The sequence below is a fragment of the Zeus faber genome, assembly GCF_960531495.2.
Source record: "Zeus faber genome assembly, chromosome: 7".
In the NCBI taxonomy this organism is placed as follows: Eukaryota; Metazoa; Chordata; class Actinopteri; order Zeiformes; family Zeidae; genus Zeus; species Zeus faber.
The window spans coordinates 18,697,036-18,712,428 of NC_137203.1; the positions used below are offsets into that span (position 1 = coordinate 18,697,036).

Consider the following 15,393-nt stretch of genomic DNA (forward strand, 5'->3'; position numbering starts at 1 on the left):
CGGTTCTGCGGTCGGTTGCAGCTCTGTCATTAGAGCAGGTTTAACTTTGTGATTGGAGGTCGGACGGTGGAGCTGGATGTCCCAGCGAGAGTAAACCCTGCAATCTTTACTCGTTAAATGCAAATGTGTAATGAAAACAAGAAAATTAGGGGGGGGGGGGGACAACTTTCTGTGGTACGGTTTCAGAAAGGAATTCTGTTTCTGGCCGTCCCTACTGCTTTGTGGTCACCGATGACAAGCATTCCTTTATTATCCCAATAATCCCCCTATGCAATTTGACTCTATACCTGCAAATAGATATAAAGTTATATTATATACAGTCTGCTATTGATTGCTATTAGTCTTGATTTTGTACATTTAAAAGCATAATGAACAATGTCAGACCTGCTGTGGGGGTGGCGGAGGCACCAGTTGGCAGCAGGTCAATGGACGCCTCAGCGTCCATTCCACTGGCATCCTGCTCCTCTATTAAACTAAATCTGCGTTTCCACAAGCAGCCCCTTTAAGACTGGGCTACTCTTTCTTTTGTTACATTTGGGTTGGCACAGAAATAGAAAAAGCAAGTGAATTAATTAAGGGGACAAAAGAGGGGAAAAACAAAAACATCAGCCTGCGCCGAAAGCACGTTTCGTAGTTTGCAGACGTTGTAACAGAGAGCCTGAATCTCCACTTGAGAAATGCTGATTGGTTCCGGGGGAAGTGACGGTTTACTCCATCACTGTATGTTTAATTGAAGGAAACTTTGTTGAGAAAGAGTGTTTATTTTCAGTTCCCTAAGTTGGTCCAAAAGAAAATGACAAAGCTCACCTTTACTAAGTTAGATGTTTTTGGTGATTATGAAGAGTTATGAAGAGACGACCATGTGCAGTCGGGGATAATGTGCAGCCAGCCGTCATCATGGCAAAATAACACTTTTTCACTCCGAAGAGTTGGCTGCCCATTGTCCCGCTGATTATTAAATGAACACAATACAATGAGACTTGGAATTATTTTGATTTGAAATCGCTTTTTAACTTTATAACTAGAACTAGAACTAGTATGCCGAGCACGTTGGCGTGCTTGCCGACTACAGAGCTTCCACGGAGAAAAATAGTCCACAACAACGTAGAGAACTATTCACCCAACAAAATAAAAATAAAAAAACATTCGCCCCGAACCGATTTACTGTTGGTGAAATGTGAAATTGGACATATCCACATTCATCTCAAGCCTTCCATTGAAATTGTCATGGAGGCGACAGTGAAGACGGTGTGAAATGAGTGATGTGAATACAGGCAGGAAGGGCTGGTTGCCCGCGGCAATGGTCATTATTTACAGATCAGCTTTGATTATTCAGAAATGGCTGACTCACTGTATTAACTGATTATTGACCAAAAAGAACGGAGTCTTCCACGGAGCCGTGTCACGTGAGACGATGCAAAGCCTGGCTAACCAGACGCGTAGCAGATCCAAGTCTAAGCCGCCGGAGGGCCAGGCGGTCCGGCCAAGTCCAAGGGAATTTGTGACAATTTACTGCAAACCCAAATCTTTGGGTTTTCGCGTCGCCTTGTAGAACGGAGACCAGCTTGGATGTTGAGGATCCTGGTTTTTGAAAGGACAACAGAAAGGGCCACCCCCAACGTGTCACCCGTCCCAGAGCTCCTTTTGACATCACCAGTAAACTGTTAATTGTTTCTAAAGATAACATGGCTTAATTTTTACAGCCCAGTAACCCCTGAGTTATGGATCTCCATTTAGACGCAGCGTGTCAGAAGTACGCTGTACATCACTTAATTGTTACGAGTTTCTTTTTTTAAAATTTCGTAAATAACGTAGATAGGATGAAATCATAAATGAACGCTCATAAAAGGAAAACACAGTGACTGGCATTTGGACCAAAATCGTTGTTTTTAATTTTGATCATTTCAAAAAAAAAAAGAAAAAGTCAAAAGAGACAGGAAAAATAAATCACAAAACAAATACAATTAGTAATAACCAACACTATAAATGAAAAGAAATTAAACCATGTTATACAAGTATAAAAAACAGAAAGAAACAGGAAAAAAAAGGCTTTTCAGAGGGTTTTTTTTGCACATGAATTAGTCTTATCAGAGCCATCCGTCAAAAATAAAAATAAAAAAAGGCGGTCCACACGTTTACATTCATTTTGTTGTGAAACAAAGCTGCTGAAGGTTTTTTTTTTTTTTTTTATCACATCAGGTTTGGTGGAAAGGCAATAGGTGATTTGGGAGAATGTTTCTTTGCTTTCTGCGGCTCCACGGCAGCAGCTCCGTTACATGTTGGACTCGGCGACTCATCTCAGCTCGTCGTCTGAAGGGCTGTTAGGATAGTTGTGTCATACATTTCCTTCTTTAGCTGGATTTAAAAGCAATTCACCATGGCTCTAAATCTCTTCACATTCAGCCTTTAAGTCCTTGTCTCGTTATCACATTGTACCTCAGTAAAAGAAAAAAAATGCTTCGTCACTTTTAGTACTAAAATAAGGTTTACAGTTTTTACTATTTGTTTCGAAAGATGAAAACAAATCACAGATTCGGGAATAAAAAAAAAAAAGATAAAAAAAGAAAACTGTGAATGAGCTTGTGCTGGTTAAGCTCTATTGTTTAGCTTTTGATTATACTGGACGTGGTTGTTTCTTTGGTGGTCTTGGATTCACTGGTCACCCGCCACCCTGTCACTCCGCGGACCTGAAGCAGTAGACCCCGTACAGCTTCTGCTTCTTGTCGGGGAAGCCCACGAAGCGCACGGCCGCCTCGTCGGGGCTGCAGTACTTGCGCGGCCTGGAGATGGGGTAGCGCACGCTGCCGTCCGCCAGCCAGCCCGAGTCGCAGCGGTCGTAGCCCTGGAGCTTCCAGGCGGCAAACATGTGTCCTACATTGGCGATCTCCGCGCCGTCGTCCAAGCAGGCCTCCACCGCCTCGTCGTAGGTCAGCCTGTGCGGCTGGTCCAGCCAGTAGAAGAGCCCTGGCCAAAAAAAAAAAAAAGAAGAGCCGTGAGAGGAGGTTCACAAAAAAAGAGCCAAAGAGAACTGACAGAGAACTCTGCCCTCCAACTCAGGTGACCAAGAAACAACAACAAGTCAGTCTATAAGAAGGAGGCAAACTTTCGGGAAAAGAAAGTGACGAAGACGAGGGCAACCCCTGATGTCGCAGTTTTGAATGAAATTCTGGGACGTGTAGTGGAATCCAACCAACACGGATGACGCTCTGGATTACCACTTTAAACCGAATCAAACCCCATATAACCTCACATGAAGTTAAAACCCATTAATAAGTTCAACAATTAAAGCGAAAACCCAGGAATTTACCGTTGAGCGAGGGAACGAAGCAGAAAGCGTCGTACTGGTTGTTGGCCTTGTCGCGCTTGCCATAGCTCCTGATGCCGGCCTCGGTGTTGGCCCCGCCGCAGGGCTCCCTGGGGTCGTTGATGGGGTACTGCACGGTGCCGTCGCTCAGCCAGCCGGCGTTGCACCAGTCCATGCCGCTGTGCCACGCCTGGAGGAGCTGCTCGTAGGAGGCCATCGTCGCGCCCTGCCCCACACAGGCCCGCTCGGCTTCGTGGAAGTTCATGTTGTAGCGTCCCAGACGGGGGAAATAGGGGAACACCACGCCTAGTGGACAGAGAAGACTTAACAGAGACTACATAATACGACCGCCCAATGCGGCGACCACCAAACATAGCGACTGCCCATTCAGAGGGAAGCATAGCATAGCCGTCTTTGAACGCAGTGACTAGTCGTACAGGTGAGTGTCTTCGTTTCTTCAGCTATCAATGTCAAACTTGGTGCAGTCCCCGATAGAGCCGTCCTTGGCGTTACTGTGATTGTTTAGATATTGCAACAGAAAAACGGAAATTCATTGGCTTTTATCTCAGTCATTCTTTACCCAATCCCTTAATTTTATGGCAATCTCGCCCAGGCATGTCCATAGAACTTATATACCAAATGAGGTGTTATTTGGACGTACGGTTCATGAGGAGATTTTAAAAGATTTTCCAGAATTTTCAAGATGGCGGAAGATTTATACAGATGGACTTGTTGAGCATGAAAAAAATACAAAAATGGCTGAGGTTTCTTTAAGGTTTGACTGATTATTCTAGCGCCGCACTGTGGCCCAATTGGTTGGGCTTTTAAGACCCTAGTTTATCAGGTTTACTATCACCATGCCAAATTTAAAAATAGATTCCACGATCCAGGCCTGAGATATATAGCAGTTGATAGCGGTATGATAAATATAATGCTAATAATAACAATGATTATAATAATAATAATAATAATAATAATAATAATAATAATAATAATAATAAAAGTAATTTTAATAACAACAATAAATATAGCTGCATGCAGCAATACACGGGGTCCAGGGTAGTCGGCCATTCGTTATAGTTCAATGGACGAGACTGCTTGGCCCTTTGTTCCGGTGTGTTTTGTGATGCAGACGTCCATTCGTTTCGGCCTGGTAACAGTGTCATTTTATGATCGGGCGGTGTTTGCGGCTGTGGGTGGGTGCACTACGCCCCATCTAACGGGTTATCATTCTGAGGTAGAGCTTCATAATTAAGGGCTGCAATGATAATCACGATTATTTTATATTTGCAGGATGCACAGATTATTTAATTTGCCACGCATGGATAATTCAGATCAGACAAAAAACAAGGAGAAATTGCACGCAGCGGTAAATACAATCGGCGAGCGGGCCGATTGGAGCCATTAACACCGCCTGCCGGAGCCGACAATGATCCACGGAGTCCTGGCTATCTCCCTATAACGGTGTGGTAGAGTGCAGTGCTATCACATGATCTGTGTGCAATAATAATAACAATAATAATAATCATTATTATTATTATTATTATTATTAGTAGTAGTAGTAGTAGTAGTACTAGTATTTATTATTATTTTTTAAATTATTATAATTATAAACTAAGCTAGGCTCAATCAATGTGTCAGATCTTCTAATTGTCTCCAAATGTTTTTAAGCATTTTTAAACAAGACATGCACACTGCATTTTCTTTGTTTTATTTCCAACACCATAATGATGTTGATTTATGATAATTTGTTTTCAATTACAGAGAGAGAGAGAGAGAGTGTGTGTGTGTGTGTGTGTGTGCGTGCGTGTGCGTGCGTGCGTGTGTGTGTGTGTGTGTGTGAGCGTGGTCTCTAAGGTCGGTTGGGGCTCCACAGGGAAGCTGGCGTCTAGTCTGACAGTTTTTAACTTAACGCCTCACTACTTGTAGACTGTGGATAGAGTTGTTGTCTCCCAAATGGGCGGACTTCACTAAATGCCTCATTTCATGGCTGGATGCACCTCTCCAGGGGAGGAGGGATCATTGCGGCCAGGCTGGTTGTTAACTTCTGCCCATTTAAAAAAATAATAATAATAAACTAGCTGCTTTTTTAAACTACTGTGTTTCAGCAGTAGGACACAGAAAGTTATTTATTCATTTAATAAATATGTTTTTATTACATTTTTATTCAATATTTTATCTTATTCTATTTATGTTGATTCGTTTTTATTTATATTATATATATATATAAATATTTTTTTTTTATGGTCATGCATCTTTTGGAAAGGAAGAGAGGTTGTCTTAAAACATGTTTGTTGATCTTCTTAAGATCATTTATTTTAGTCCATTGGCTGTAAAACATGTTGTTGTGTTGGGATGGTGTGGTTTGAGCAGCCACACCTGTCCTGGGTCTAGGTAATTGGGGATCCAGGATCAGAGTGGCTGCATAGCTGTTGCTTGTTGGTTGGTCTAACAAGCAACAGTTAGACCAATGTCTATCAGCTCCTGGGCTTATTCCAACTGGCCAACTCTCTGCAATAAACTGTGTCTGTTTTCTGTGCCGGAGGACCCTGAAAACGCTACTTGTGTGGCGTGTGGTAGGCAGAACTGCCACACATGTATTTCAACAAGCCCTGGCAAAAACAAAATGATTCCTTCATGGATATAATTTAATATTGTTCAGTTTAAACTCCTGTCTAATGCAACTTTTTGTATCCCCCATCCCTCATCCAAAGTTTGGCGGTTGCTTTCAGCCATTTAAAACAATGCAATATAATAAAAAAATCTTTTAATTGAGTTCAATATATTTCCTATTTGATTGATCCCAAGTTTACTGATGCTTAATAATCCTAATGTAGTGTAATGTGGAGACAGTAGCTTCAGTAAAACAACCATACTTTTTATGAGGAATCACAATGTACAGTATACAAGAGCACAATTTCCCACAGATAACCTTTATCTCATTGACCTTTCAAGTTGGAAGCACTTGGAGGGGATGCTGTGTAAGCCAGTAGACATGTTAAAAAAATAAAAGAGCCTTACCATTGTCACCTTCCACCTTTAGGACAACCTCCTGGATGCTGTCGTCCATGCCCTTCATCACCTCGCAGCGGTAGTTCCCGGCGTCATCCGCAGAGACGTCCATCATCACCAGGGAGGCGTCCTGGTCATCGGCCTCCCGAAGAAAGACTCGGCCGTTGAGGTCGCCGAAGCTCTTCTTGTGGTACCCCATGGACACCAGCACATCCTCCTCCTCTTCCTGGGCATTGTTCTCTTGGACCCGGCTCCACTTTACCCGCATGCCAACACTCCCGAACGACATCATGTCTGAGCTCGTGTCCAGCCGACAGGGCAGCGTGACGTTGGAGCCCAGGCTGGCATGAACTGGCACGAAAGGAGAGAAGAGGGTGGACTGAAACATCTACATTTGGTGGAGGCCCGGAAGTAGAGGACCAGTGGAGAGCCGGAAGTAGAGGACCAGTGGAGAACCCGAAATAGAGGACCAGTGGAGGACTGGAAGTAGAGGACCAGTGGAGTAGTTTAGTAGAGTACAAGTGGGGCACCGGAAGTAGAGGACCAGTGGAGGACCGGAAGTAGAGGACCAGTGGAGGACCGGAAGTAGAGGACCAGTGGAGGACCAGAAGAAGTTGTTATTACACGGCTCCCTGGAATACCTCCATGCAGATTGGTCAATAACGGCAATCAGCGGTGAATTATTTCGGATAACTGTTGCCAGGGCAACTACTTCTCTGCCTGGTTTGATGTCCCCAGTTTCAACCCGCTTACAATAGAGGGCTGTGGATAAATTCTCCAACTTCACGTTCATTACAGGAAATAGGTTTGTCATACGTTGGGCAGAGTTATTTTTTTTTGTAGGGTGAATAGTTTGCTACTTTGTGGGTGATTTTCTTAGCGGAAGCTTTGCAGTTGCCAAGCTTGCGCCGTGCTTTCCGCTCGTTAGAAAATGAGACATGCTAGTTATAAAACCATTCCAAATCAGTATTTCGTCTCAATGTATTATTTTATTTAGTAAGTAGGAATGTAATACGCTGAATAATGTGCAGCCAGACAGTCATTGTTGTAGAATAACTCCCTGCAGGGTAATCGGGGCCTGCTGGAAATGACCGACTAGCTGCACATAATCCCATGTGTAATGCATCAGGTTCAAGGTTGTTTCTGTCTCTATTCCCTTTTCATGATTCCCCTGCTCTGTGAAGCTTTTAATGTTAACTTGAGAGCAATAAAGACACCTCAGGTTTTTAAAGACGCCACTTTCAAAATAGGTTTAAATTCAGCTTACTTTACGGTTGGCACACTCTCCGCCATGGGGATGCTTGTCTTTGTGGTGCAGAAATATTGTGCTGACTCTTCATTACACACACACACACACACACACGCACACACACGCACACACACGCACACACACACACACACACACACACACACACACACACACACACACACACACACACACACACACACACACACACACACACGCACGCTGACAATAATGAGCACACATCGTTCTCTGTGAGAAAGTCATTCAATCGGCATAGATCGTGTCTGGTTATTAGATGCAGCCGTGGGGACGCCAGTCGCCGGTTCCTCCAGCCAACATCTGTCTTCCATCACAGCCTTCCTGCTCCAATCAATACCAGTCCGTATCAGATGATTCTCTGTTTTAACTATTCAATAATTAAACGAAGATAAATCCTGTTAAACTCCCATTATGTGCTTTGTCTGCTACATTATTTATTTTGTTAAACATATTGGGAAAGCTACCAATGGAAGTTAACAGCCAGTGTCTGTATCGATACCTATATCAATTCAATCCAATGAGAGGTGAGCTATTATTCTCCGAGATGACCGTTCCCACAGTCTCCAGTGACCCCCCACCCACCCACACACACATGCACACACTCTTCCACGATAAACATTCAATATAATTTGTTTGCTTTAGAGCAGCCCACCAAAGGGTGTCCAGTGCAGACATGAGCACCTGGGGGTATACATGACTTTTGACCCCCACACCCCTTAAAGGTTGAAGGGGGTCAAAAGTGGTGCTGGCTATTTTGGTAAAATAAATACATATATCACGTCTCAACCCTTCTCCTCACTCCTTAAAACAATATTTGATCTTCTACGTCTAAGTCTTTACCTTATGCTCAAAATGTCTCTTAAAAAACCAAACCTTCCCACGCGGGCCGTTCCAGATAACCCCGCCACCCTAATTTCTACCAAACAAGGCCACACACAGCATTCCTCTCCTATCCCATGGTTTCAGACAACCAAACAGACCTTAATCAACACCCTCCCCCCGAGTCCTATCTGCCCTCATGTTTCAGCAGACGCACATCTGGACTTCATACTGCTGTCTTCAAGCGTCAGAGTTTTCGTGTACGGATGGTTTTTATTAGAAGGCGCTAGCCGCTGACAAAGCTGATCTCCCTTTTCCTCTTCCCAGCTCACACCACATTCCCACTTCTTTCAGAAGGCTGTGAGAATTCTCCCAAAATGTCCTATCAACCAACGACCCCTACTCAGCTGCCGGCCACTCCCCGTCACCTCACTTGCACCTTTGCTCTTCGCATGGTAGACGTTAATTGGCAGCTTTAGCACTTTCCCCCTATGTTTTTTTATGGGAGAAAGCATTATAGCGTTTAACGCAGTACTTTGGGCTGCTTTTGCAGTGGCACCAAGGAATGTTTCCCCGGCTTCTCGCTTTACCCCTCGCACCGCAATTCCTCTGCCTGGGTAATAGTCATATAAAGCGTGATTTAAACCTGTAAGGTCTCAGTGGAATGACTCAACCGCTCTTCGAGCGGCGTAGGCACTGGGTGACGTCGTCAACACCGGCTCACCAAACGTACCGGCGTCCAGGATTTACAGCTCAGAGTTTCCAGGTTTCCGAGACTCTGGAGAGCTACAATGGACTCATTGTCTGGAGGTAGGGAAACACGGTTCTATTTGGAGGCAAAGCCAACAAGTGATTGGAGTCTTCAGCTGAGTGATAGAAGGAAGGTGTTGGACGAACATCAATGTGGATGCCATTTACACTACATTTATGTCTTCAAAGAGAACTTCGTAGAGGTAGCAGATGTTTTGAGGCAACTCCATAGACCTACATATGCCTTAGAAAGACCGGGAAAGATTTCTTTAATTTCTTCCTCTTATCCATTGGCTGCCACATCATCGTCTATGCAGTTCAGGGATGATTCATATTTGCCCGAATATTCATACAAATGTGTTCGTAATATTATGAACCGTTCTCTGGCTCTGATTTGAAGAGGGGAAAGTACTGATACTCCAGCCAACCAGCACCTTTGGCCATTTTACCTCGCCCCCCCCCCCCCCCCCCCCCTCTCTGAAAGTTTGTAGCAGCCACTGATTGAAACAGTCTGCTGCTTTGAAACACTGAGCGCTGCATTAACAGGTACATTAAAGCGCTCCCACAAAAACGACGTGACCTGTGGGCTCTGGATCTACAGCAGTTTAACTAGGCCGTTAAAATCCCAAAGAATAGCCTGCACTGTTTGTGGCTTTTCATTCATTAAGGTGGAAGGGGGGGAAAGAAAATATTAATTTCAGAGTTTAAGAGCATATGTCTCGGTGCCATATTTTCTGGAATGCACGGACACGCATGTTACTGTATGTCACGGTGCGTACCGTATATAAAGTTGAAAAGCGGAGCAGCTTGAGACGGAACGCTTGACGACGTCTTATGGCTCTCGGTCAATACAGAGAAAGGAATTAACAAGCACAGCTGGAGAGGCACAGTGGTACTACACACTCTGCAATAAACTGCTCTCTGCTCACAACACACACATGCTATCAATGTGTGTGTGTGTGTGTGTGTGTGTGTGTGTGTGTGTGTGTGTGTGTGTGTGTGTGTGTGTGTGTGCGCACGTGTGTGGGAAGCCATTGAAGAGGGGAAAGTCTTTCCTGCAAACATCTTATGTTATATTAAACAGGAGAATTGTGATTGTTTTCAATCCTTTCAATCCTCCTTCAATTGCTTTCCACTTCTATATTTTTCAGCGTGTAAAGGTATAAACTGTGATTTTATATTGTGGCGCGATGCTGTACATGTGTTTTTATTTATTTATTCATGTTGTGTTCAGTAACATGGTTCTGCTGCTTTCTTGGCCCTCTCAAAGGGTCTCTTGAATTAATCAGAATCTCAAGTTGAATAACCTGATTCTATCTTTTCCAGTCTCCGTTCCAGGCAATTCCAGTTCAAACACTCGACTGGAACCCTAGCCCCTTTGCAGACAAGCCCCCCCCCCCCCGGTCCTAGCAACCGGTAACCCTGGTAACCAAAAAACACAGTGCCCAGAGTTTAACGAAATGTAGAGTTATAGATGGAAAGATGCCGTTATTTGGCATCTATTAAAAAAACAAACAAAAAAACAGCACCTTTCTGTGGTGAGTCAGGAGGTAGAGAAACAGCCAACGCCTGTGCACACACACCCCAAAATACTGGGAGAAGGTAAACTAACCCACTGAGATGATATAAAACTAAATTGGACAAGAGCCTTCAGATGAAGTGAAGTAGGAGATTGACATCATCAAGACGCACATGCACGCACACACACACCCACACACAGACACGCACACACACACCCACACACAGACACGCACACACACGCGCATGCGCACACCCACACACACTCACACACACACACACACACACACACACACACACACACACACACACACACACACTCTCCTTAAAGTCTATATACACTGACAAATATAGACATACATTGTCTAAGATACGTACACCGGCCCACACACAGACAGATAGACCCACCCACCCACCCACCCACCCCCACACACACACACACACACACACACACACACACACACACACACACACACACACACACACACTCTCCTTAAAGTCTATGTATACACTGACAAATATAGACATACATTGTCTAAGATACGTACACCGGCCCACACACAGACAGATAGACCCACCCACACACACACACACACACACACACACACACACACACACACACACACACACACACACTCTCCTTAAAGTCTATGTATACACTGACAAATATAGAAATACATTGTCTAAGATACGTACACCGGCCCACACACAGACAGATAGACCCACCCACCCACCCACACACACACACAAACACACACACACACACAAACAATGTGGAAGGTATCTGGCTGTTTAGACAATCGTACGTCATCCCAGCGCTGTAAAACACAGGACTTCCTCCCATTAGTCAAGTCTTTATCTGCCTCGGGGGAGGGAGGGAGCAGATTTGACTATCGGCTCAGTGACACTGAAGGATTTTGCCGAAAACGCATGAAATATCACTCGTGAGCCGTGAGGTTGCCAGTTCCTCTCTCTCCATATACAAAAGTGGACCTATGATTTTACGTAAGAGAGCTCTCTCATTCCATCATTATGGCATTTCTTCTCTCAAAATATAGTACATAATATCATATAATATACAATAATAAATTCTGTAATTAGGAATACAGGAGAAAAGACACTTGTGACATAACCAATTTGTGAACATTTTTTCGTCATACTAATTTCAGCCACCTGCGTTAAATTCAACCCATCCCTGAACTGAAAGGAAGTGAAGCGGCAGATCGTGCCCAGTTCCAATGAAAAGCAGTGAGACTGTGACACATTGAGAGAGTGCAACCATTACTACTAGCCTGGCTCCAGTTCAGCCTCTGTGAGTGGCACGCTGATTTATTCACTGACCGCTCATTCCCCAGTGCTGCGGTTTGGTGTAATGTGGTGTGGGGTGGTGTGGCTTTCTGATCCGTAGGCAGAAACTCAATAGCTCTGTAGAGAGTCCCACTATGCATGTCACCCTGGAGAGCGTTGCAATGCCTACGCAAAAGCCTTGTTGTAGCATGAGCCCTGTGCTACGGTTCCACTCTATTTAGGTACTTTACACATCTTCTAGAGCAGTGATTCTCACCCTTTTTCAATATCAAGGACCCTATTTGATAAGACTTTGTCTCTGGGCATGCCAATCTGTCAAGATCTTCATTGTTAGGTATGATTCAGTCCAAACTTCCATACCTGTCCATAAAGTACTATAGTTTGGGAGATAACATAAAAACCAGGATCAAAACAGTCATCAAAACATTATTGTAAATACCCTAACGTCTTCTAAATGAAACAATGGTGAAGTTTAACGATTTGTCGTTTTGGGCTGGGGACCCCTCTAGGACCTCTTGAAGGACTGCTGGGAGGTCCCCAGCTCCCCATGTTGAGAACCACCGCTCTAATCTACAGTTGAACAGACAACAAAGAAATGCATGCAGAAACATCTAGATCCACTGAGGTCACAGAGCAACTTCCGCTTCCCAGACACGCACTTCAATTCACATACATTGCACCGATAACCAAACAAAATGACAAACATAGACACATTTCAATATATTTTTGTGTCTTACCTGTTATTGGTGCAGTAGTGCTCTTGACCTGGCTGTCCACACTGCTCACCAGGGTCAAGGAAAGCAAAGTGGTGCAAAGCAGACTCAGCATTTTCTCAATTTTTTCACTTCAAATGGCCTCTTGGCTGGAAATGCAGAATAAAACACCGATATTGGCAACTGCGCTAAGTTATTTTAATTGCAAATGTTTCGGGAGAATTAAATGTTTATTAACTCGCTATCTATCTCCTCTTCTTTCTTTCTTTCCGCCTGCGTGGTGCATCAGCCGCCGGTTGTGCTCCTGGTAACTTTGGGCTCCACACAGGTCCTGCAAAGTGCCTTTTATTGAAGCCTAGTGTTGTTGAAACCACTCCCCCTCCTCTCAGCCCATCACCCTGCAACACACCACTCAGGCTTCCCTTTGCCACATCATTCATGAACAAGTCCTCACCGCTCTGAAAGAAAATGCAAGACACGCCACAGAACTAAGATAAACACGTATTCAGAATACACTTAACATGCTAACAGCCTTTCACGTTTTCATTGGACATATGAAAAAAAAAAATCAACTTCCATTGCTTTTGTAGATATATTTTTTGCACCTGACCCTGCTTTTTAACTCTTTGAATTCTGAACAAGGCTGGTGCAGTGTGATGAATAGAAGCAACCCTCTTTCTCCATCCTCCACGTTCTACTTTCATTCAGTAACACCAACACTGATGCTGCAGCCTTGGATCGATTGATCCATACCTCTACTATCAGTACTCCATGATCGTTTCGCCTTCACTCTCTCTGTTTTTCTCACACTCATTAACTTCCATATTTAACACCATATCATGGACTCAGCTGAAGATTGCTGAAAACCTCAGAAGATATAGAACTAATTGGCTGATAACCTGATGATGAGCCCATGTGGAGAGGGTTTCCCTATTTAAAGCCCTCATTGATGTAGATGGCTTTTCCCGTCAGTGGGGTGGAGGCCAGAGGAGGAAGGAAGGTGGCAGGTTGAGCTGCCACATCTAAACGTTTTCTCAGCCGAGTGCCGACACGATGATTGTCCTTGATAAATGGGATGACAAGGAGGTGGAGGAGAATCCACTGCAACTGCTCTTCTAGACTTCGCTCCGACAGCAGTATTGTTCCAGCTGGAGGAATCGCCCAAACCCAGCCCCATTCAGCCACACCCCGTCTCCACTCCACTGTCTATGCTTCTTCCTTTCTGTGGTCCAATCTGTATTTCCATCCAACACCCAAACACTTGAGCCTTATACCTGTGCCATTAAAAGGAACCAGAAAGACTCTTTTCAAGTCCGTCCTTAGCCCTCGGCACATCCTCTCCAACTGAAACCTTCCATCCTTGAATCCTCCAGACTCAGAGATCTAAGGACATGTTACGGCCCTGTGGGCTCAAAGACCAAGGATGGATCTATAAACACACACACATACACACACACACACACACACACACACACACACACACACACATACACACACACACACACACACACACACACACACACACACACACACACACACACACACACACACACACACACACACACACACACACAGACACGGTTCCGGGGTTTGGTGTCCAGACAGCTGTGATGATGACCTGACCGTAGGAACAGATGGACAATCCCCTGAGAATATTGGATGCATTGCCATCGCCGTTGCGGACATCCTGCTGTTTAACGCATACATGATGCTCTGGCGCTCTTCTCTTAAAAAGTAACTCCAAACAAAACAAACAAAGAGAAAGAAAAGATAAAACTGGTTATTCAGACATAATTAATACAGGCAACCACATGTCTGAAAGAAAAAGAAAGGTCCGGTCGAACAAAATCAATCAGTTCAAATATAAAGTCAGTTCAAATATAAAGGTAATAGGTTACAGAAGCAGCTACCGCATGAGCGATAAAGGATACACAGCGGGGGATCAAAGATACCATTGCCAAACTGGGTTTTGGGTTTCCCAAATCCTTTATAGAACATCTAATCCACATGCTGGAGCTGTAAATATTTGGGTCATCATAGCAATTGCATTTGAGCAAGCTTCGCAGAGTGGTATAGTCTCTGGGCTATAGGAGGCACTTTGAGGCTTTATTTACTCATGCTGGGTTCCCAATGCGACATACAAATCTATAGTTTCCTGCTAATAAAAACAAGCAAGCTTTGAAGTGATTGTCACCCAGACTTTCTCTGGGATCCGTCAGGGACGGCGCGTTCCCTCGGTTCTCTGCTGCTGCATGAAAGCAGGGAGCGCTCGTATGGCGCAGTTTGACCAGATGCACTGGAGAAATAAAACTGGAGGAACATTTCAAGTGGAAAAGAAGTCTGTTTGCCAAACATATTGTGGAAGGAGCAATAGAGGCACTCCAACTCATTCAGATGTGTGCAAAAACATTCACCATCAGCGTGAAATTCAATAATTTCATGGTTTATATCAGTACTTAGACTTTCCTGTCATTCATCACTTAACCATCAGTTTTTCCATTGACGTTTTAGTCGTTTATGTCTGTGTACAGCAACCTCTGTGTACAGAACACTTATATATATACTGTATATACTGTGTGTATATATATATATATATATACAACATTAAACATTACATCATTAAAACCACTGACAAGTGAAGTGAATAACATTGCTCATCCCGTTCCAATGGCATCTGTCAAGGG

General features: G+C 44.1%; 1 protein-coding gene across 1 annotated transcript; it reads right to left on the reverse strand.

The window, feature by feature from the left end:
- Positions 1-1,868: 1,868 nt before the first annotated feature.
- On the reverse strand, positions 1,869-13,025 carry hapln1a (hyaluronan and proteoglycan link protein 1a). The gene is made up of 5 exons (XM_080003495.1): positions 12,948-13,025; positions 12,734-12,858; positions 6,326-6,667; positions 3,308-3,610; positions 1,869-2,964 (listed from the first exon to the last, which is right to left on the reverse strand). The coding sequence occupies exons 2-5, from the start codon at positions 12,822-12,824 to the stop codon at positions 2,675-2,677; spliced, it is 1,026 nt and encodes a 341-aa protein (XP_079859621.1). The 5' UTR covers positions 12,825-12,858; positions 12,948-13,025; the 3' UTR covers positions 1,869-2,674.
- Between the last annotated feature and the right edge of the window lie 2,368 nt (positions 13,026-15,393).